Source organism: Mrakia frigida (assembly GCF_051309035.1).
Source record: "Mrakia frigida strain ATCC 22029 unplaced genomic scaffold BDY24scaffold_9, whole genome shotgun sequence".
NCBI lineage: Eukaryota > Fungi > Basidiomycota > Tremellomycetes > Cystofilobasidiales > Mrakiaceae > Mrakia > Mrakia frigida.
Genome location: NW_027481272.1, coordinates 710,580 through 731,223, shown reverse-complemented (window position 1 = coordinate 731,223; position 20,644 = coordinate 710,580). Strand labels below are relative to the sequence as shown.

Here is a 20,644-nt window from a genome sequence, read left to right as displayed (position 1 = left end):
CGACGTGTCATTTCTCCTTCGTAGCTCCGCTTTTTCTCGTTCTGCCTCGTTTACGACCTAACTTTTGCCGCGCATACGTTTGAAAAATCTTGCGATGAGCCTAGCTCCGCTCCAGGCTTCGCGAGGCCCTTACCCAGTTCACTGAGCAGCGCCGGGGATTGTCCGCCTTCCCTCTCACGAGCGTTCCCTTTGCGTCGTTCTTCTCGCACCCCCACCCACAACCATCACCATTACCCCATCTCCTACAGCTCAGCACTCTTCTAGATGACCACCAACGGCTCTTCCCACCCGAAACCTACTCCTCTTGGAGTCGCTCCTGGCTCCAAGTTCGAAGACAGCGTCCCTGCCTTTCCTCCCGACTTCTTGTTCGGTTTTGCGACCGCTTCGTAGGTCTCTTCCTTCCTTCAGAAGCACGTCTACATAGAAGCTGACCTTCACATTTTTTTTCTTCCTGCAGAGCTCAAATCGAGAGTTCCCCTACTGAAGGGGGACGAGGGCCTTCGGTGAGAGAGCTGCCGTCGTCGAGCTCACTTTGCGAGCTCGGTGATTCCTCCTCGTCTTTCCTTCGAGATGAAGACTGACCTTTGCACTCCCTTCCTTTCTCTCAGAACTGGGATCGATTCTGCGAACAACCAGGCACCATCATCGACGGATCTTCGGTAGCTCGAACGACTGATCACTACAGACTTTTCCGAGAGGACATCGCTCGTTCGTCTCTCGTCGCCCCCTCCTTTTCTTTCCCTTCTTTCCCCGCTCTTCGTTCGTTTCTCCGAGCTCTAACTACCCTTCCCTCCCTTGCCTCAGTCATGAAGAAGTTGGGAGTCAACTCTTACAGGTTCTCTTTCTCGTGGTCTCGATTGATCCCTAAAGGAGGAGCTGAAGATCCTGTTTCTGAGAAAGGGATCAAGGTGCGTCGTCGTCGCTCGTCCCTTTTCTTCGTCGAGCTCTTGCGCTGACCTTGGGTTCTGCTTTTCAGTTCTACAACGATCTCATCGATGAGTGTCTCGCTTCTGGAATCACTCCCTTCGCTGTACGTATCGTAGCTTCCTGTCCAGTTCGAAGTTCCGGAACTGACCCTCTCCCTTTTTCGACGCGTCGTTGAAACAGACTCTCGTGAGTCTCTCCTTCCTCCCTTCCCCCCCTCTCCCTCCTTTCCTTCCTTAACCTTCTTCTAATCTTGACTCTTTCTCTTCAGTACCACTGGGATCTTCCTGCCGAGTTGGACGACCGATACGGAGGATGGCTCTCGAAGGACAACATCGTCCCCGACTTCCTCAACTACGCTCGCCTCTGCTTCTCACGTTTCGGAGACCGAGTCAAGCATTGGCTCACTTTCAACGAGCCTTGGTGTGTTGCCGTTCTGGGCCACGGAATCGGAGCTTTCGCTCCTGGACACAAGTCGGGTGAGATCTCTCGTTTTTGTTTCGTCGCACGTCGCCTCTTCACTTCGTCCTGACTCTGGATCCGGCTCCTCCAGACACCGAACCTTGGATCGTAGGTCATAGCGTCATTCTAGCTCACGGATACGCCGCTCGGATGTACAGGAAGGACTTCAAACCCACCCAGCAAGGAGTCATCGGAATCACACTCAATGGCGATTGGGCCGAACCTTTCTCGGATACGCCTGAGGGTAATTTCGATTCTACACTACACTCTCTAGAGTACTTCTGACATGCGGCAAATTTCCGTTCGATCAGACATCAAGGCCGCTCAGGATAAGCACGATGGTGAGTCGACGCGTCTCACTTCTTTGTCTTCTTCTTCCGCTCTTCTCAACTCAACGCTTTATCACTGACATCCTCGTTGATTCAAATGATGGAATGAAATGCAGTTGCAATTGGATGGTTCGCCGATCCTATCTACCTGGGACGCTACCCCCAGTCGATGATTGATCGTCTCGGGGAACGACTTCCCAAGTTTTCCGAGGAGGAGATCAAGATAGTTCACGGCTCTTCTGAGTTCTACGGATGGTGAGTACTGTTCTGCTTCTCCCCGTGTTCTCCGTTGGAGGGGAGGAAGGAGATGAAAACGAGAACGAGACGCGTCGAAATTCTTTCGCTGACTCGACCCTGGTTCCTCTTTCTCAGCAACACCTACACCACCAACCTCATTAAAGCCGGAGGAGACGACGAGTACCAAGGCTGTACCACTCTGACTTTCGTCAAGCCTGATGGGTCTGGAGAGCTCGGGCAGCAATGTGAGTTTTCATCTCGAACGACGCGTCTCGGCTCGAGGAGATCCCTGACGCGTTCCTTTCCCTCCTCTTTCCCCTTCACTCTCCTAGCTCACATGGACTGGCTTCAGGACGTACCTTGGGGACTCAGGAAGCTTCTCAACTACCTCTACGATCGATACAAGACTCCAATCTACATGACGTGAGTCGAGCTCTCCTGTGTCCTCTTTGCTTTTCAACAGACTGAGACGTTTGCTTTTCTTCTTTCCGTTCGCAGCGAGAACGTGGGACCCACGCTGCTGAATTTATCCTCCGTCTTCTACGCTGACCTTTTTTTCTTCATCAGGGATGGGCCATCATGAACGAGAACGATTTGACCGGAGAGGAAGCGTGAGCTCGTTGTATTTTTGCTTGCTTTCGCAAAAGCTCTCGAACTACCGGAACTGACAGCTCCGTTCTCCCGATCGCTCCTCTTTATAGCGTCCGTGAGTCTACCGTTCGATTCACTCGAGACGACTAGGCTCGAACAGGACTAACGTTCCCTTCTTCTTCTTTCCTTCGTCAAGACGACGCGTCGAGAGTCCAGTACTTCCAAGGCCAACTCGCCGCTCTTCGAGACGCCGTGGTCATCGACAAGATTCCCGTTCACTCCTACTTCGCTTGGTCGATGCTGGATAACTTCGAGTGGTGAGTGACGAAAAGACGAGCCAAGCTCGAAGACGTGGATCGAGCTGGACTTTGCCTTTTCTTTTTTTCCTCCCAGGGCCTCCGGTCTCCAAGCTCGATTCGGATGCGTTCACGTTGATTTCGAGACTATGAAGCGAACTCCGAAGGATTCTGCGTTCATGATCCCAAAGGCACGTCGCTTTTCGTCCTCCTCTGTCCCGTCCCGCCGCTTCGACTGACCTCCCTTCTTCACTCTCCCACCCCTCTCGATCAGTTCTTCCATGACAACGCTATGCTTCCTCAGTAGAGGCTCTCTCTATCCATACAGAAGGATAGATAAAGACGTCTGCATCCTTCTTTCTCCCTCCCTTTACGATTTCATACCTTTCCATCCGGCGTTTCTTCTCTTTTCGTCTCGTTTGGGTTTCTTTGATCATGACCGTGCTTCGAGAAGTGACTGACGCAACGGCATTAAGATTAAGGTGTTGTAAGATAGAGCTAAAGAGCCAGACTGAAGAGATACGACGAATTAAGGTAGGTAGAGGAAGAGAGAAAGCACAACGCCGAGACGCGTCGGACGAGAAAAGGCTAGTGTGAAAGAAGCAGGCTCCTCAATGAGAACCCTGTGACTCCCGAGAAGGCTCTCCTCTTCAATGTGGGATCCGTTGCCGACGATGATCAGAGGGAAGGTTGCTGGGTGGCTTCGTAAAGCGAGGAGGATTTGGTCGAGTTTGGCTTCGAGGGACTGGAGACGAAGGGAGTCGACGGCTCCGATTCCCACTCCTAGTCCAAGATCGTCGGGAACCTCGGCAGTAAGCACATCATCAATTCAACCAGGATCCTCGAAGTTCCCAGGTAGAAACGAAACAGACCGCAAACACGAAGACGACGCGTCGTGAAGGGCGAAGGGAAGTCAGCAAGCGAGATCTTTAAGTTTCGTTGAACACATTCCGGAGCTGCCAGCTCGTAAGCAGCCCTTCCAGCAGAAGAAAAGCTCTTCTGGAGCTCCCCTCACGAGGAAAATCAAACGAAAACGGCCGCTCGCTTCATCGATCACGTCGCGTCCTTCTCCCTCCAACTTCCACCTCGCCTCCCTTCCCTCCCTCCCTTCTTCCCCCCTTCCCTTTCTCTTCTCTCGGTTCACGATGGCATTCAACATCCAGTATGGCAAGAATCCCGGGGGAGAGAAGCCTCAACTCGACATGGGTGAGACTGGCACCCTAGAAGGGAAGAGAAGGGAAGGAATCGTCGAAGCTCATCTTTCCTTCCTCCCTCCTTCCCTTTTCCTTTGCAGACAACGCCGCCGAAGTAGGGTTCTGCTCCTTCTTCAGTCGACTGCCTAAAGTAAGCAGGCATACCCTACCTCTCCTCTGTTCTCATTGAGCTCACTTTCTTGCCCTGTAGGTGCCAGAAGGAACGATCCGACTCTTTGAACGACCCGTTCGTCCCCTCCCTCCCTCCTCCCTCCTTCCACCTCGCTCTACTCTCCTCAGCTCACCCTTCTCCACCCCCCTTTTAAAACCAGGCCTACTACTCTCTCCATGGTGCCGACGCTGTCTTAGTCGCTACTATCGTCTACAACACTACGAACGCGATCAAGTTCTTGGGAGGCAAGACGAAGGCGTGGCCTTCTGGGTTGCCCTCTATCACCCTCAACATGAACGCAGCAAAGGGATTCTTGAGGGAGGCTTTGACGGCGAGACAGATGAGAATTGAAGTGAGTGGAACAGTTCTGGGGTTCGAAGGAGATGGGGAAGGGAGAGAGGTGGATGGGAAGGAAGGGAGGTGGAGAGCTCAACGCGCTTCAAGTTGCTCGAGCTTGGGGGGGAGGCTGGGAGCTTGGAGGGAAGAGCCGAGAGCTTGGATATGGAGAGGGGCTCGCTTTGAGCGTATCCCCCAAGAGAGAGCGTTCTCTGCCTGGTTGAAGATCATGAAAGGAGGGAGGGAAAGAGAGGAGGAGCTTGAGCTCATCGAGGATCCCCTTCCTTCCCACCTCTCCCGAGCTGCTTCCTCCTTCTCGATGCTGCAATGCTGACGCTTCAACGCATTTTCTTGTCTGTACAGATCTACTCTCAGGAGGGAAACAGCAAGAACGGACAGGGCTGGTCGTTGAGTCGTCAGGTCAGCATCCTCCTTCCCTTGAGCTCGAGGTCCAACTCCTCCTCCTACTATCCTTTTCCTGCTGACCTTGGCTGTTTGTGTCATAGGCTTCTCCTGGAAACATCTCGGCTCTGGAGGATCTGCTCTTCACCAGTCACGATCTTCTCTCCTCACCAGTTCGTTTGGTTTTCTTTCTTCGTTGAAGAGAGGGAGGCCGCATCGAAGCTCACCTCGTCGTCGTTCCTCCAGATCGTCATGTCCCTCAAGGTCGCCACCAAGGACGGAAGTCGAACAGTCGGAGCCGCCTTCGCAGATCAGACTTCGAGGTCTCTAGGTGTCGCTGAGTTCGCCGATAACGATCTGTTCTCGAACACGGAGGTTCGTCGCGTTCCTCGTCTCCTCTCCTTTCCCTTCACACAACTCACCTCGTCTCTTTGCCTCTCGCAGAGTCTCATCATCCAACTCAGCGTCAAGGAGTGCGTCATTCAGTCGGACGAGAAACATACGGACTACGATCTCGCCAAGATCAGGACGATGCTCGAACGATGTGGTGTGATCCTGACCGAGATCAAGAGCTGTGAGTCGGAGCCTCTCTTCCTTTCACGACGCTATGGACTGACCCCCGCCTTCTCTTCTCAGCCTACTTCAACTCTAAGAACATCGAGCAAGATCTCAACCGACTCCTCACTTCCAAATACACGGTCCAGTCTCTTCGTTCGTCCATCCTCTCTCTTCCTCCTCCCCTCGTCTCTCGAACCTGACCTGTCTGTCCTCTTTTCTCGACCAGCCGAACTCGGCCTCCCCATCGCTCTTTGCTCCCTCTCGGCCATCATCTCCAACCTCGCACTCCTCACCGATCCTACCAACCACGCCGTCTTCTCTCTTCGAACCCACGACCTCTCACAACACATGAAACTCGACGCGTCCGCTCTCTCCGCCCTCAACCTTCTTCCCAATCCCAACGATCTCGGAGGGAAGAACAGCAGTCTCCTGGGACTTCTCAACCGATGCAAGACGCCTCAGGGACAGAGGTTGCTCGGTATCTGGTTGAAGCAGCCGTTGATCAACCTGCACGAGATTGGTGAGTTGCAGCGAGCTTCAAACGGACGAAGAACGACGCTCACCCTCTATCTTTTCTTCGCTGTTGTCAGAGAAACGACAGAACCTCGTCGAAGTGTTCGTGGAGGACTCGGATACGAGAAGGACGCTGCAGGTCAGTCAATCCCTCAAACCACTTTTCTCTGACCTCGCTCGAACTCACCCCTTTCTCTCTTTCGACAGACCGACTTCCTCAAACAGATCCCCGATCTCTCGAGAATCAGCAAACGACTTCAAAAACGACTGGCTTCTCTCGAGGATGTCGTTAAGATCTATCAGGCCGTTCTGCGAGTGAGTCGTCGACCGTTTCGTCGAGTTGTTCTCGTTCGCCCGAACTGACCTCTCTTCCCCTTCTGCAGCTACCCGGTCTCATCGCTCAACTCGAGGCAACCGAGCTATCGAACCCCGAGTACCAAGCTACCATCGAAGAAGTCTTCCTCACCGAGCTCAAGGTTCGTTTCGTCTCTTTCCCTCGTCTCATTGACTCGACGACTGACTTCTCCCTTCGTCCTTTCGCAGGAGTACTCGGAAGCCCTCGTCGGCCTCCAAGAACTCGTCGAACAGACCATTGATCTCGACGAGATGTCCTCCCACAACTACGTCATCAAGCCCGACTTTGACGAGAACCTTCAAAACATCAAGGAGCAGCTCATCGAGGCTCGAGATGGACTGGACGACGAGCATCAACGAGTCGGTCGAGTGCTCGAGTTGGATACCGAGAAGAAGCTTCATTTGGAGAACCAGCAAGTTTACGGGTACTGTTTGAGGGTTACGAAGGCTGTAAGGATCTCGTCCCTGTTATGGCTTCGAAGTGGGAGGATGAGACGTGGAGGGACGAGTTCTGACGCGTTTTTCGATTTCTATCTTGCAGGAAGCGTCGACGATTCGAGGGAAGAAGGGTTTCCATGAGCTTGGAACTCAGAAGGCTGGAACGTACTTCACTACCCCGACGTTGAAGGAGCATTCGTCGAACTATGCCGAGTTCCAGAAGAAGTACGAGAACACTCAGTCGAATTTGGTCAAGGAGGTTGTCGAGATCGCTGGTCAGTCTCCGTTCTCCGCTTGGACCCATTTCAAACTCGGGCTCATTCTCCTTGCTTTTTTGCAGCTTCCTACATCCCCGTTCTCGAGACTCTCGATACCGTGATCGCCAAACTCGATGTGATCATCAGGTCCGTCCTTTCTCCCCTCCTCTCGCTCTGCACTCTCCTTCTCGCCGACCTGACGCTTCTCTTTCTCGTTTCATCAGCTTCGCCGACATCTCCGTCAACGCTCCCACTCCCTACGTCAAGCCCAAAGTCTTCGCCAAAGGAGGAGGAGATCTCATCCTCAAGGAGTCGCGTCACCCTTGCCTCGAAGTCCAGGACGACATCACCTTCATCGCCAACGACGTCGAGCTTTGCAGAGGTACACTTTCTTTCCTTCGTTCTCACCAGCGTCCTCGTTCTGATTTGTTGTCCCTTCGTTCGTCGAGCAGACAAGGGAGAGTTCCAGATCATCACCGGACCCAACATGGGAGGAAAATCGACCTACATCCGACAGGTTCGTACTATCCCTTCTCTCTCGTTTAAGATCGTATTTTTGCACTACTGATGCGTCTTTCTCTGTCTCTACAGATCGGGGTCATCGCTCTCATGGCTCAGGTCGGATGCTTCGTCCCAGCGACGGAAGCTCAACTCCCCATCTTCGACTGCATCCTCGCTCGAGTCGGTGCTGGAGACAGTCAGCTGAAAGGAGTGTCGACGTTCATGGCTGAGATGCTGGAGACTGCTACGATCTTGAGGGTGAGATCGGGTCTCTACTTTCGTCGTTTGAGGTGAACCAACGGACGACGCGTCGACGACGAGTGTGCTGACTCTTTTCTGCTTTTCTTTGCGGCATCAGTCGGCGACGAAAGACTCTCTGATCATCATCGACGAGCTAGGTCGAGGAACGTCAACCTACGATGGTTTCGGACTCGCTTGGGCAATCAGCGAGTGAGTTTCGAGTCGCCTTTCCTCTTCTTTCCCTTTGACTCAATCTATTCCCCTCCTTTTCTCCTCCGACGACCGTTCACTGACACACCTCTCTTCCTCTTCACACCTCCACCTTCGCCGCAGATACATCGTCAAGGAGATCCGAGCCTTCACTCTCTTCGCAACCCATTTCCACGAACTCACGACCCTCTCCCAACAAAACGACAACGTTCGAAACCTCCAAGTCAAGGCTCTCGTCACTCCTCGTGGAACCGGAACTCAGGATCGAGACATCACCCTGCTGTACAAGGTCGAGCCTGGTTCGTCTCTTGTTTCCTTTGTTTCGCCTCGACAAGCTCGAGCTTTGGCTGGCGAACGCTTACCTTTCTCTCCTTCTCCCTCGTTTTCCCACAGGAGTGAGCGGACAGAGTTACGGTATCTGCGTCGCTGAGCTGGCAAACTTCCCGGAGAGCGTCGTCAAGGTTTGTTCTTTCCCTGCCTTCGCCGCGTTCCATCGATTGACGACTTCCGAAACTGACGCCGCGTCTTCAATCTCGGTTCCTTCCTTCAGCTCGCCAAACGAAAAGCCGATGAGCTCGAGGACTTCGGAGGTCAGTCTCGGTCCCGTTTCTTGCCACCCAGATCCCAGAGGTCTCGAACGCTGACTTCCGTCTCCTCCCCTCTCCATCTTCCTCTTCTTCAGAGGACGCAACTACCTCTTCCGGCTTCAACAAGCACTCTCGAGAGGATACGGAGGCTGGAACTAAATTGGTCGACGAGTTCCTAGCCACCTGGGCCGCTCGACTTCCCTCTTCAGCCGCCGAGGGAGGGGACGGCGACGAGGTGATGAAGGCTTCGAAGGACGAGGAGATGAAGGTGCTGAGGGAGGTTGCTGCCGAGTTCAAGGAGAGAATAGAGGAGAACCCATACACCAAGGAGCTGCTCACCGGGTTGTAAGCTTTCTCTTCTTTTCTCTACTTCGCTTTGCCGCTTCGCCTCGTTTTTGTCCCTCGACTCTGTTTATCTCTCGCTTCAACGATCTTTCTCTCGCCCACCTTTGCACAAACTTCACGTCTCAACTCTTTTGTACAACAGATCATGACATGACCCTTCAGAAAAGAACAGTGATACCTCGTTCCCTCTAGACTAGATCAAGCAGCAACGACCTCCTCTCCCTCGGCCTCAGCCTCACCCTCAACGTCGACCGTCTTGTTGGCAGCGTCCTCCTCCTCCTCAGCCAAAGCCTTAGCCTTCGCAGCAGCAGAGAAGCTCACTCCGTGCTGAACCTTAGGAGGCTCAGTGACGATGTTGCGACCCCACACTCGACTCGAAAGAGCACTGAGCAACGGAACGAAGCGACGGAAGTCAGTTCGACGCGACGACGACGAGAAGGGAGAGAAAGAGAGAGATGGACGAACCTCTTCTCAGCTTTTGCGATCATGAGAGACATAGAGCTCTTTGCTCGCCAGACTGGAACGATGAGGTTTTGCTTGAGGCTGAAAGTAGGAGTGGGAAGAGGTCAGCGAAGGCAAGAAGCGCAAGAGAGAGCCGAGGAATGGAACGAAGCACGAACACAGCATCCTCGTATTCTCCAGCTTGGATCTCGACGATGTAGCTCCCGATGGGAATGGAGGTCAAGAGAGACTTGGTCGGGTCCTCGAATCGATCAATCTGCGAGAACAAACGGGACAAGGAAGGAGTCAGTTCGATTCGACTCGAAAGCTCGACGCGACCTCCTTTCCTCCCGCCAAAGAGAACTCGAGAGGCTCACCATAGGGTAGTGACTCTCCATCAGGATCTTCAGGTCATTCAGACCGGCCTTGAGGGTCTTTCCCTCTCCGAGGAAAGGAAGGAGGATCTCAAGTCCTTCGGCGCAAGCTCGCCATTTGCACTTGACCTCGTCTCCTGGCGAGTCCTGGTGAGCGAAGAGCTTGACTCCGGCGGAAACGAGTCGGAGCCGAGTGTATTCGTTGGATTTGATAATGGTCTGGAGACGAAGACGACGAAAAAGGAAAAGGCAGAGGTCAGCGAAAGAAACGAAGAACAGCGAGAAAAAGGAGGAGAAAAGAAGTTGGCTGCGAGCTCACCTTGATCAGATCACTGGTGTAGTATACAGACCTCAGAGCCTCTCCGGTTTCGTTCCTAACGTAGAGGTTTCCAGGTGAGAAGGTCGACTTAAGACCGAAGTGCTCACTGGCAACGCGGAGAAGGAGGAAGGAAGCAGTCAGCTCTCCACTTCACCTTTCATCCTCCTCATGACCCAGCAGCCCTCTTCACAACTCGATAGAGCTACTCACATGGCAGTATTCAGTTCACCTCCCTCAGCGTCCATAAACACGTATGGCTTCTCCTTGAAGCTTCCATCGGGCTTCCCGTTGGGTTTGATCTCGTTCATGTTGGCTCCGATGATGACCTTGGGAGTAGGAACGGGGGCAGCACCGGTGGCGACGTCTGAGCGAGCCTTCTTGGGAGCGGACTGGCCGGCGGAGGGAGACGCGTCGAGGGAGGGAGAGGCGACTCGTTTCGAGCCGGCGAGGGAAGTGGTGGCGGTGGTGGTGGATCTGAAGAGGAAAAGAAATGAACATAGATAGATGGGTTAGACTGAAAGGACGGGAAGGGAAGTTGGAGACGAGGGAGGGAGAAAGAGGGAAGAACGAACTCGATGGGCTCCCCAGAAGGAGCTCCGGTGGATCCAGGCTCGGTGCTGGCAATGGAGTCGACGACGGCGGTGGCTCTAGTGTGATAAAGGAGATCAAAGGCGTCAGAGAGGAGTTGCGAGAGAACGAGAATATGTAGAAAGAGAGAGGGAACTCACGCAGGCTCGGGTACGACGACCTGATCCTTCTCGTCTCCCTTCACCTCCTCCAAAGCCTTCTCCAAAACAGTCACGAAGAACCCTCCAGTATCCTGAAGGTGAGGGTATAGCCGGAGGCTATCGAAAGAACGAGGATAACTGTGGATCAGCTTCTTTGAGTACGAACGAACGCAATTTCGAAACGGCGACACGACGACTCACCACTTCTCCAACCCAAGCTCAACCTCGTCTCCCTTAGGCCACATAGTCTCGTGGTTCCTCTCCTTAATCTCCTCGGTCGTTTCCTCGGCGGCACAGAACTCCTCGTAGGTATCGTAGAGCAAGCAGTCCTTCCCGACGGCGGCTTTCCAGGTGGTCAGGCCCTTGGCTCGGACGAGGTTGGGAAGGGAGGCGGAGGCATCGACGATTTTGAAGGCTAAGTGGGGCGAAGATCGAAGAAAGGCGAAGAGTACGACGTCAGTGGAATGAAAAGACGGAGAGAACGGAAGAGAGTCGGGTAGGGAAGTGCGACCGACCCTTGTTCTTCCTCAAAGCAGCAGCCACGACGGATTCGTTCTCGGTAGGGTTGAAAGAGCAAGTAGAGTAGACGAGTCGTCCTCCGGGCTTGAGGAGGTCCATACCTCGAAGGAGGATTCGGAGTTGAAGGCTGTCGAAGAGGAACGCGTGTGGTTGTCAGAGCGCGTCTTTCCCTAATCGACGCAGAGACAGAGGGAGATGGGCTCACGAGTGAAGTCCGTTGGCATCTCCGACCATCCACTTGTTCCAGATCTGAGCGTTCTTTCTCATGGTTCCATCTCCGGAGCAGCTGAGCGAAGAAGAGAAGGAGCGGTGAGTTTGGGATGATCGAGAACGAAGACGAGGAGAGAGAAGAAAGAACATACGGGACATCACACAGGATTCGATCGAACTGCAAGCTCTTCTGACCGTACTTCTGCTCGCCGTTAGGTCCGAGCGAGATCTTGGGGAACTGCAAGACACGATCGAAACGAAGACGCGTCAGAGTTCGTCCGAACGTCGCCCTTTCTCCTGCACCACGTTTCAACTCACTCTCGAAGCATCCAAGTTGGTAACAATGACGTTCGCGCTAGGCAGCCTAGAGCTCTGGTGAACGAGAAGCTGACTTCGCTTGAGATCTGAGTCGTTGGCGACGACGAGGCCGGAGGGAGGAGTGGCGTTGGTCGCGGAGGAAGAGGAAGCGTGAAGAGCTTCGAGGAGTTGAGCGGTCTTGGATCCGGGAGCGGCACACATGTCGAGGACCTGGTATGAGACGAGGAGTCGAGAAAATCCGTAGGTGAGTAGGAGGAGAAGGGAGGAAAGAGGGAAATGGGAAGGAACGAACGAGGTGATGAGGCTCGACTTCGAGGAGAAGAGGAGGGATCATGGACACGGCCTCTTGTCGAGACAAGTTACCCTGTTTGTAGACATTGTGGCGAGGGTGTCAGCATAGCTCTAGTGTCGCTGTAGACGCGCAGGGCGAGAGAAGAAGAGACTCACGACCTCAGTCTCGTAAACCAAGAACTGCTGGAGCTTCTTGTACTCGGGACTCTTCCTGATGACGTGCTTTCCAACGTTGATCTGCCATCCGAAACCGTTGGGGTACCTGTGAGCGGCGATTCAAAGGAGAGTCAGCTTCGTTGGGCGGAAGAAAAGGTCGACGGGGGGTTGAACGAACCAAGGCAGCTGAGAAGGAGGAGGCTGTTTGACACCCTCGAGAGAAACCTCGTTGAGATCAGGGACATAGTGGGAGACAAGATGGTCGTTCAGGTCTTGAGCAGTGCTGTAGAAACGAAACAAAGGGGCCGAATATTAGTCCACGGACGGAGGAAGGGAGGAAGGGAGAAAGTTGAGCTCGAGCTCAAAAGAAGGAGAAAGGAGGAGACTTTCGATCTAGACCCAGTGAACCTGAAAGTAGTGGGCAAAGCGACCTTGAGCTTGGCCATGAAGATGGGCCAGTCTTCCTCGGAGATGATCTTCTGGGCCTACATGGGATCGAGTCGAAGAGGAGGAAGGAAGGAGGGTGAGCTTCGGCTCAAAACGAGCTTCCCTTCTTGAGCTCTCTCAAAAGCTCCGTCTCCCACTTTCAGAATCAAACTCACCTTGTAGTACTTCTCGAAGATGGGGTTTTCGGTCTGGATGTCCTCCCAAGACCCTCGAATTCCTGTAGGATCCACTCGACCAGGTCCGGCTTTGGACTCGTCCTCTCCAGCTCCAGCTCGTTTGGTGCTGTTGGCTTTGCTCTTTCCTTTCTGTAGGAGAGTGAGGACAAAGAGTGGGTCAGCGAGAGACTCTCTAAGAGAGATGAAGAGAATGGGTCACTCACTCTGAACTTTCCCATGTCTGTCTGTTTTGTTGAAGGAAGGAGTTTGAGGTCAACTTCGAGAGCAAGTCGAGGTCGCTCTCCTTCGAAGTTTGTCGACTGCGGGTTTGACTTTGACAGTGAGAAAAACTGAAGAGGAAGAGTGCGAAGAGCCGAAAGGGACTTTTTTTTCACTCCGATATGAATCTCGTGAGAAAATGTTCTTTCCAGGACAAATCCCAACGCGTCGAGCTCGACGACGACGAGCTGGACCTTTCACCGACCTTTCCTCCCCTTCTCCTCAACTGCATTTCTCTCTAAAGAGAACTTCCTTTTCTCCGAGGCTTTCCTCTCGACGACCTCCATACCCTGTTTGCTGATCTTTTCTTGAACTCCCGTCGTCGAGGCACTTCGAATCCACTCGACCCCTATCGTGACCTCAAACGACCCTCCCTTCCCCTGCTCCTCCTCTTCCCTCCGCCCAACCACCATCCCAGCCCTCTTTCCCTAGTACTCGGTTCTTTCCCCTTCGACGCTGGTCGTTCTCTTCTTCCCTCCTACCCGTAATCCCGCCTCTCTACGACCCTCTACCTCTCAGAAAAGCCGGCCTTTTCCCCCTCACCGAAATAAACTCCTCTCCTTCGCCATGATCAAGAAACTCACCATCATCTGGTCCCTTCTCAACGTATGCCTCCTGGCAGCAGGAGCACTCACTATCGCCTTCTCCTTCGTATGGAGAAAGCAGGATACTTTGCTCAACATGGTCATCTCTACGATGGAACTAAATGGTGAGCTCGACCGTTTCCCCCTTCGCCCGAGGTCCGTTGCTCTCCCCGTCGTTATATCCTTCCCTCCACTCTCTACGCTCTTTAGATACTTTTAGACTGTACTATACTATCTCCTTGCGCTGGATTCAAGAAAAAACTGACCTTTCTCCTCTCCTTCCCCTTCTCGCAGCCGGTCTCGCTCTCGGAATCCTCCTCGTCCTCACCTCCTTCTTTGCCGTCCCTTCCATCCTCCAGTCGCCCAACAACAACTCGCTTCTCATCTTCCTCAACTGGGCAGTCGTAGGAGACATCATCGCAGCGACCGTCGTTGGATCTATCGTCTGGTTCTACTCTCTCTGCCAGAGAGACGAATTTGCAGTCAGTTGGTCGGGGTTCACGGATCCGGAGAGGGTTGGGATTGAGAACATGGTGAGCCGGTCTCTCCTTCTTCAAGGAGAAGTTGTGTTGGGTCCATTCTTCCAGCTGGTTGAAACGGGAGCAGAGGAGGAAGGTGGAAAGCTCTTCGTCGCGCTTGAACTGACTCCGCGTCTCGCTTCCCTCTCCTCTCCACCTCCTCCTCCCCTCCCTCTTCTCATATCGAAGTTCTCGTGCTGCGGCTACTGGAACGGAACAGCCGCAGGCCTCTTCATTCCTCACGATCTGACCACAGCTACCATCACTCCCTTCTGCAACGACGCCGTCTTCGCTGCCAACCAAACGGGTTGCGTTGCGAGCATCGTTCAGTTCACGGACCCGACCCTCGAACAGACCTTCTCGTGAGTTCTTCTTGCTCCTTCTCGTCGTTTCTTCGCTCACTTCCGTACTGATTCAAAATCTGGCTCTGCGATGGTAGGTCCATGTACGGCTACGTCGTGATCCTGATCTTGTACGGTCTCGCCACGACGTGTTTGATCAACGAGGTTCGTTCTCTCGTCGCTCTCCCCTTTCCTTCGACTCTTCAGTCCCCTGTTTTCTCAGTAGACTGACTTATACTCCCTTCTTACGCTATAGAGGAACCTCCTCGTCCGCTTCAGGAAGATCGACGCCAAACGAGGTGGATCAGGATTCGTCTAGTCTTCCCGTCGCGTCCCACCCAACCACCCGATCACTGCCAACCCCTGCCCTCCCCATCAATCTCTGCCCACTAGTCTCTCCCTCAAACTTCTACCATCATCAAGTCTACCTCTCTTTCACGATTCGGGTTTCCTTCTCTTCGTTCGTTTGCGCGCTTCCGAGTCCTGCCCTCATCCACCTTTCGACGGTCTCTATACTCTCTCTTTTAAAGTCCCGCTCGTTACTTCCACCTTCTTTTCTTAGTTCGTTTTCTCTGTCTCTCTTTCTCTTTCTTTGGCTTGCGTTCTTCATTCGATCAGGTCGTTTTTCGTCGTGCTCGACGCGTTCTTGCTCATGTTGGTTTTTGATCTCTCCCCTCGGTCGATCTCTCGCTTTTTTCATCCGAGCATGGATTGGTTGAAAAGCCATCCGAATCGAGCTTGAAGACCGGAGGCCCTGGGAGGAAGAGAAGAAAAGGCAAAGTTCAGCTCGATCCACGTCTTCCAGCTTGGCTCGTCTTTTCGTCGGGAGAGCTAGACTGACCACTCGGAGTCATCGATGAGGAAGAGAATAAGGTCATTTCTTGGTCAGATGTGCTTCTGAAGGAATGAAGAGACCTACGAAGCGTCGGTGCCGTACCTGACCAACCTCCCTCGCTCCCCTTCTCCATCACTGCTCCTTCGTTTTTTCACCGCCTTGACAACCCTCCCTCCCTCTCTCCCTTGCTTCCTTCTCACACCGTCCCATCAGCCGAACATTTCTAATGAGAAAAAAAGCGTATCATAGTTTGCATCCAAGCAAAAACGCATCAAGCGTCGAGCCGAACCGAGAAACGAAGTCAGGGAAAGAGATGAAACAGCGAACGAGAGCGAGTCTATTAGGCGAAGTCTAGTCTGTGTAGTGAGCGAGAAGCGAAGGTTTGTTGTTTTGAAGGAAGGTAAAGTAGGGTTGAGAAGGGGCTGAGGAAATTAGGTTGGGTTGCGTGAGAGAAAAGAGCAAAAGCATGTAGGTAACGGGGGTTCTGTGGAAGATAAATGGTAGCGTAGGTGTGTAAGAAGGTTACAGGGATGCAAAACATGGACAAGCAAAAAGAGGATATCGTAGGGGAAAGGAGGCGAGGAGCGAGGAGGACGAGACGACGACGTTGGGGTTTTACTTTTTGGTGTTGGACACTGAGGGGGTGAGGAACAAAGGAGGAGGTTAGTGAGAGGTTGGAGGGTGAAAAGGGAAGAGATATAGAAGAAGAAGAAGGACGTACTGTCAAGAGCAGTTCCGAAGACGACGTCCCCTGGAAGAAGAGAAGGCAGGGAGGAAGGAAAAGTCAGCTCGACGCGTCGAACGGGAAAGTTTCGTCGCAGAAGCCAGCGAAAACGGCAGAGGAAGACTCACAGATTTTACTCGTAACACCGAAACCAAGCTCGAAGTTCTTGTAGTGGTGAGCAAGATGGTACTGCTTCATCTTCGTGAGGTAAGCTGAGAAGAGAGGAGAGGGGGAAGGATGAAGAGTCAGCATGTCGAGTTCGAGATCTCGAAGGCTCAATCGAGCTCAGAAGACTAATGTAGGCTCACCAGGAAGCTTAGTGTGATGCATACTGTATGGGAGAGAAGGTGATAAAACGAAGGAGGAAAAAAATCAGCTCTCGTTCGATTCGACGCGTCGAAATCGAACCGAAGAGGAAACAACGACGAGAAAGAACGAGAAGACTCACGCGTAGTGCATGCAATCGTAGAAGACGTAGAAGGTGAAGGCTCCAGAGATGACTCCGTTCGCTGCCGAGTGAGGAAGGATGGCGTGGGCGAGGTTGGTGAAGGGGAGTTGAAGGATGAAGAAGAGCACGGGAGGCATGACGAGTCGAAGTCCGTCCTGAACGAAACGAGAAGCAAAGCGAGACGAAGAGTGAGCTTCGAGTTCGATGAGCAGTTGATCGACGAAGAAAAAGAAAGAAGCAGCGACTCACCATCGGCAGGAAATGGTGAACTCCGTGCGCGGTGAAGTGAATCAAGAGAGCGACGTTGTTGTCTGGGAGGTAGTAATCGACGTGGAAGAGGAACCTGTGGAATCCGTACTCGAGGAGGGTCCAGAGGAAGCATCCGATAGCCCAGCACATTCCGGTGTTGGCGAGAGCTTGCGAGGTAGGGAAGGGGATCGAGCCGGCCTTTCCAGAGAGGACGGTGGAGAGGAGAGTGGTCGCGGTCATGTTGACGGTTTGTGGCGAGAATTGAAGGGTGGAGGTGATGAAGAGAGTGACCCAGATAGGGACCCAGATTATAGGGACGATGTACCACTGGGTGAGGGTGAAGACCTGATGGGAGGGGAAGACGAGAAGGGGAGGAGGATGGATTTAGCGTTCGGTTGGGGGCGACGGACGACGAAGCCCAAAAGACCGAAGCTGGGATGACGAGGAAACGAAGATCGAGAGGAAGGACGAAAGAAAGCAGTAGACTCACCTCTAGGAAAGGATAAGGGAACATCCGAGCTGAGTAGGTGACGTGACGAGGCTGGTGAACCTGCTCGAGGTAGAACTCCTTCGAGAAGTTCCCCCAAAGGATTTGAGGCAGCATGGGTTGGGAGAGATCGATGAACTCGCACCTCTCGAAGTCGGCCATCACGTCGGTATCATCGGGATGCTGTTTAGGCGAGAGAGAAGAGGGAAAAAGCGAAGAAGGAGCAAAGGTCAGACCGCGTCGAGGGAGGGAGGAGGAAGGAAGGGAAAGACGCGAAGTGTCCAGAAGAAACAAGGAGAGCGAATGAGAAACGTACGAAATCCTCAGTAGCCTCCCAGTCTGATCGTGCGAGGAAGAGGGAGACAAGGTCAGCTAGGTTGAGATATGAGGGAGCGAACGATTGTTGTTGCTTTCGCTCGTCGAGCTTTCTCCCTCGCCTCGAAGGAAGGTGGAGGAAGTTGAGCTCGCTCTCGAAGGACCGAAGGAACTCACCGTCGTCCACGATCTTATCGGCAATCACGACTCGACCAACGACGAACTATAGAGAGAGAGAGGGGGGGCGAGAGGGAAGAGGATCAGTGATTTGAGCCAATGGAAAAAAGGGTGAGACGAAGAGAGGGAGAGAAGGAAGGAGGAGAAGCGGGCTGACCTCGCTCATCATTTGGTAAGCACTCTTCGAGTGAACGTGAGAATCTTCGTCCGACATGGCCAGGGTGATGTCCTTGCCAGCAAAGGGCATCAAAACATCATCTCCTCCTGGAAGAGAGAACGCGATTCGATCGGACGAGGGGGGGGGGAGAGAGGGAAAGAGTCAGCAAGCGAAGGAGGAGGTTTGAGCTCGGACGAAAGACAGCAAAAGGATCGAAGCTGCCACAAGAAACTCACCAGGATGATCGTTGATAAACTTGGTGACATCGTAGACGAGACCGTTGTGACTCACTAGTAGAAGAAGAGAGCAACAAAGTCAGCATCGAAAGAAGAAACGAAGGAAGAGAAGAGCAGGAGGAGGAGGAGGACGTACTCCACATGTCATCCAGCTTGTCGTGCTTCCCTACATCCGTGATAGCGAAAATCTTGTGCTGAGACTTGGAAGGTCGAAGAGCTGCCTTCGTAGGAAGAGACATGATCGAATCAGAGAAGAACGGGGGAGAAAGAGAGGGGGGGGAAGGGGAGGAGAGGAGGAGGAGGAAGGTGGGTGTTGGTGGGATCAGGCGAGACGAGACCTCGGCCTTGAAGTTTCCTTCTTTGAATGACCGGCTTAAGGAAAATATTCTTTCTCGAGCCTACCGGAGGACTCCTCGGTAATACCTGGACATCCTCTGAATCACCTCGTAAAAAAACGGAGTCAAAAATGCACGCGAGAAACAAGGAAGACGCTCCAGAAAAAGGTTACTTTGGCTGACACGCGTTTTCCCTTCAAACCACCACGACGCAGATTTTGCCGTTCTTCTTTCCATCTCTCTTTCTCTCCCACACCTTCCAACAGCAAGAGCTTCTCTCTCTGCTCGCTCTTTTTCCAGCTTCTCTCGTCTTTTCCACCTCCGCTTTGAACCGACGACGTCGACTCTCCCCGACTCCACGTCCTCGCCATCTCTTTGTTCCTCCCTCTCTTGTCTATAGAGGGGAAGCGGCTGGGCTGCGAATGATAGTGGATTGGTAGTGAGTTTCACCTCGTTCAACAACGAGACTCTCTATCGTGGCTTCCGTAGAAACGGGCGATGTGGTGGAACACGTCGGCCGCTCTTCCTCCTTTCCCTTCTCCCTCTCTTGCTTTCCCTCTCAAAGACCTCCTCGCCTTCGCACCATTCAACCCTTCCCTTCGCTGAGGAGAGAACGGTGGATGGCTCGAAGGGATGAGTGGTCTGCGAGAGGTCAAGACGAGCGTGAGCTCTTTTCCTCTTCCTCTTCCTCTTTCCCTCTCTTCTCTTCTCTTGCTTAGCCTTCCTTCGTTTCAGTCTGCTCCCTCTCCCTCTCCTTCATCTTTCTCCATGTGTCGAGCCTTCCATCTCCCCTCAGGACGTGCGAAAAGACTCGAGCGTGGGAGGGACGACGCAGAGACCGAGTGGAAACGGACGAGTCCAATTCTTGCTCTGGATGTTCTGTTTCCTCTTTTTCTGTGTTGGTGCTCAGGGGTGACTGGTTCTTCTCTTTTGGAAGGAAGCAGTCACCGGGAGGGGCTTGCGTACAGGAAATGGAGACGAACGAGACTCGACGGTCTATAGGTTGAGAAATGCGATGATGAAGCACGACGACTCGGCGACGCGACTCGACGGGACTTTTCGTCTTCTTTGACATACCTCCTTCCGTTTCCTGGTCTCGCTTTCGGTTTCACCTCGAGTTTCACTATCTTTGCTACGACTTAAGAAGAAGCAACTCAACTCTGGAGCTGTCCAGGACGGCAATCAGGAGTCGACGAAGAAACGACGACGATCGCGCCTGTGAGCTGTTCTGCTTACTGCTACCAGTTTTTCTTCTGCAAATGCTCGTCTTTCTCGAGTGAAAGTCTCACTGAGAGTATGAAGAGTGCTCGGGAAGAAGCTGGGGGATCTTAGGCCTGCTGGTGGCTTGGTTGCCCGATCATTTTGTGGTTATCGTTTTTGCGTCTTGCTTCTTTCCGTTAGGTTCCCACGTCTTCTTGTTTGGCTCTCTATGACTCACCTGGAAAAAATGATCCTGAGGTGCAAGGTATCATCTCCTTAGAACTTCAGCAGTTCTTCTGCCCAGGCGTCCCTCGAGGGAAGAAGGCGGTTGGCGACGGGACGCTGCTGCTCGTCCTTCCTTTTCTCCTTTCTCCTTTCTTTCCTTTGATGTTTGATTTCACATTACTCTTCGTGTTCTCTTCGGCCACTTTACCCGTTGGATCGAAGCTGGTGGTTGCCACGCGTCTGATGCACTGTTCTGTCTGCGTTTCGACGCGTCGGTCTTACTCCCTCAACCCATCGGGCCTAGGACTACAGCTACCTCAATTTCTTCTTCTTCTTCTCTTCGTCCCTCTTTGAATTCCATCCATCCAGCTCCCTGAGCTTCGTCGGAGAGAAATCGCGTTGAATCGAGGTCGCCGATTTTGTTTCGACGCGTTGTTCTCCCTCTTCCAGCTCTTGGAGCAGGGCGACATCGAAAAGGCTCTTTCCTCTGCTCTTTTCATTCATCAGCAAAGCTCCGGACAGTCCTGCACTCACACAGATGTCGGATTGAACGAACAAAGGTGGTGTCGCCCTTCGACGTCTTCGCCGAGCTGTCACTCCAGCCCGTCTTCTCCTCATAAGATGATGGCCT

The 20,644-nt window shown here is 53.1% G+C and overlaps 6 protein-coding genes across 6 annotated transcripts; 3 read left to right on the top strand and 3 right to left on the bottom strand.

Moving 5' to 3' along the window:
* The first annotated feature begins 26 nt into the window (after positions 1-26).
* BDY24DRAFT_384019 (glycoside hydrolase family 1 protein) lies at positions 27-3,292 on the top strand. The gene is made up of 18 exons (XM_076639753.1): positions 27-386; positions 458-503; positions 609-708; positions 805-908; positions 977-1,030; positions 1,108-1,113; positions 1,196-1,403; positions 1,478-1,630; positions 1,698-1,727; positions 1,832-1,970; positions 2,088-2,197; positions 2,285-2,375; positions 2,451-2,457; positions 2,520-2,563; positions 2,654-2,658; positions 2,740-2,860; positions 2,937-3,030; positions 3,114-3,292. Exons 1-18 carry the CDS (start codon positions 265-267, stop codon positions 3,144-3,146), a joined length of 1,467 nt encoding a protein of 488 aa, XP_076498354.1. The 5' UTR covers positions 27-264; the 3' UTR covers positions 3,147-3,292.
* Positions 3,293-3,919: 627 nt separating this feature from the next.
* On the top strand, positions 3,920-9,114 carry MSH2 (mismatch repair ATPase MSH2). Its single transcript, XM_076639752.1, has 24 exons — positions 3,920-4,045; positions 4,134-4,183; positions 4,244-4,279; positions 4,365-4,556; positions 4,904-4,960; positions 5,047-5,115; positions 5,189-5,317; positions 5,387-5,516; positions 5,579-5,653; positions 5,727-6,020; positions 6,091-6,152; positions 6,221-6,328; positions 6,397-6,489; positions 6,557-6,817; positions 6,909-7,080; positions 7,146-7,209; positions 7,287-7,444; positions 7,515-7,579; positions 7,654-7,821; positions 7,922-8,013; positions 8,137-8,312; positions 8,407-8,474; positions 8,564-8,603; positions 8,696-9,114. Exons 1-24 carry the CDS (start codon positions 3,985-3,987, stop codon positions 8,947-8,949), a joined length of 2,874 nt encoding a protein of 957 aa, XP_076498353.1. The 5' UTR covers positions 3,920-3,984; the 3' UTR covers positions 8,950-9,114.
* On the bottom strand, positions 9,075-13,162 carry BDY24DRAFT_384011 (S-adenosyl-L-methionine-dependent methyltransferase). Its single transcript, XM_076639751.1, has 19 exons — positions 13,128-13,162; positions 12,904-13,053; positions 12,692-12,786; positions 12,480-12,584; positions 12,302-12,407; positions 12,147-12,218; positions 11,855-12,064; positions 11,689-11,774; positions 11,532-11,612; positions 11,323-11,453; positions 11,009-11,222; positions 10,808-10,924; positions 10,652-10,726; positions 10,290-10,553; positions 10,080-10,185; positions 9,764-9,979; positions 9,566-9,663; positions 9,411-9,488; positions 9,075-9,330 (listed from the first exon to the last, which is right to left on the bottom strand). The coding sequence occupies exons 1-19, from the start codon at positions 13,140-13,142 to the stop codon at positions 9,144-9,146; spliced, it is 2,406 nt and encodes an 801-aa protein (XP_076498352.1). The 5' UTR covers positions 13,143-13,162; the 3' UTR covers positions 9,075-9,143.
* Positions 13,163-13,402: 240 nt separating this feature from the next.
* Positions 13,403-15,380, top strand: BDY24DRAFT_384009 (tetraspanin). The gene is made up of 5 exons (XM_076639750.1): positions 13,403-13,891; positions 14,061-14,299; positions 14,474-14,646; positions 14,724-14,790; positions 14,882-15,380. Exons 1-5 carry the CDS (start codon positions 13,750-13,752, stop codon positions 14,942-14,944), a joined length of 684 nt encoding a protein of 227 aa, XP_076498351.1. The 5' UTR covers positions 13,403-13,749; the 3' UTR covers positions 14,945-15,380.
* On the bottom strand, positions 14,998-15,590 carry BDY24DRAFT_286175 (uncharacterized protein). The gene has a single exon (XM_076637001.1). It carries the CDS (start codon positions 15,350-15,352, stop codon positions 15,050-15,052), a length of 303 nt encoding a protein of 100 aa, XP_076498350.1. The 5' UTR covers positions 15,353-15,590; the 3' UTR covers positions 14,998-15,049.
* A 98-nt stretch (positions 15,591-15,688) lies between these two features.
* On the bottom strand, positions 15,689-18,573 carry SCS7 (fatty acid alpha-hydroxylase). The gene is made up of 12 exons (XM_076639749.1): positions 18,390-18,573; positions 18,254-18,307; positions 18,018-18,124; positions 17,861-17,906; positions 17,685-17,707; positions 17,372-17,551; positions 16,882-17,226; positions 16,633-16,787; positions 16,493-16,515; positions 16,313-16,396; positions 16,182-16,211; positions 15,689-16,095 (listed from the first exon to the last, which is right to left on the bottom strand). Exons 1-12 carry the CDS (start codon positions 18,490-18,492, stop codon positions 16,076-16,078), a joined length of 1,170 nt encoding a protein of 389 aa, XP_076498349.1. The 5' UTR covers positions 18,493-18,573; the 3' UTR covers positions 15,689-16,075.
* Positions 18,574-20,644: the final 2,071 nt, after the last annotated feature.

Coding starts and splice junctions, on each gene's coding strand:
- BDY24DRAFT_384019 (XM_076639753.1), top strand. CDS start 265: ATGACCACCAACGGCTCTTCCCACCCGAAACCTACTCCTCTTGGAGTC. Junction 504..608: donor AAGGGGGACGAGGGCCTTCG/GTGAGAGAGCTG, acceptor CCTTTCTCTCAG/AACTGGGATCGATTCTGCGA. Junction 909..976: donor TTTCTGAGAAAGGGATCAAG/GTGCGTCGTCGT, acceptor TCTGCTTTTCAG/TTCTACAACGATCTCATCGA.
- MSH2 (XM_076639752.1), top strand. CDS start 3,985: ATGGCATTCAACATCCAGTATGGCAAGAATCCCGGGGGAGAGAAGCCT. Junction 4,046..4,133: donor GAAGCCTCAACTCGACATGG/GTGAGACTGGCA, acceptor TTTCCTTTGCAG/ACAACGCCGCCGAAGTAGGG. Junction 4,280..4,364: donor TCCGACTCTTTGAACGACCC/GTTCGTCCCCTC, acceptor TTTTAAAACCAG/GCCTACTACTCTCTCCATGG.
- BDY24DRAFT_384011 (XM_076639751.1), bottom strand. Junction 9,980..10,079: donor ACACCAGTGATCTGATCAAG/GTGAGCTCGCAG, acceptor CTTCGTCTCCAG/ACCATTATCAAATCCAACGA. Junction 9,331..9,410: donor ATCGCAAAAGCTGAGAAGAG/GTTCGTCCATCT, acceptor TCCGTTGCTCAG/TGCTCTTTCGAGTCGAGTGT.
- BDY24DRAFT_384009 (XM_076639750.1), top strand. CDS start 13,750: ATGATCAAGAAACTCACCATCATCTGGTCCCTTCTCAACGTATGCCTC. Junction 14,300..14,473: donor GGGTTGGGATTGAGAACATG/GTGAGCCGGTCT, acceptor CTCATATCGAAG/TTCTCGTGCTGCGGCTACTG. Junction 14,647..14,723: donor ACCCTCGAACAGACCTTCTC/GTGAGTTCTTCT, acceptor CTGCGATGGTAG/GTCCATGTACGGCTACGTCG.
- BDY24DRAFT_286175 (XM_076637001.1), bottom strand. CDS start 15,352: ATGGCTTTTCAACCAATCCATGCTCGGATGAAAAAAGCGAGAGATCGA.
- SCS7 (XM_076639749.1), bottom strand. CDS start 18,492: ATGTCTCTTCCTACGAAGGCAGCTCTTCGACCTTCCAAGTCTCAGCAC. Junction 17,708..17,860: donor CGATAAGATCGTGGACGACG/GTGAGTTCCTTC, acceptor TCGCACGATCAG/ACTGGGAGGCTACTGAGGAT. Junction 16,788..16,881: donor TTCACCATTTCCTGCCGATG/GTGAGTCGCTGC, acceptor CGTTTCGTTCAG/GACGGACTTCGACTCGTCAT.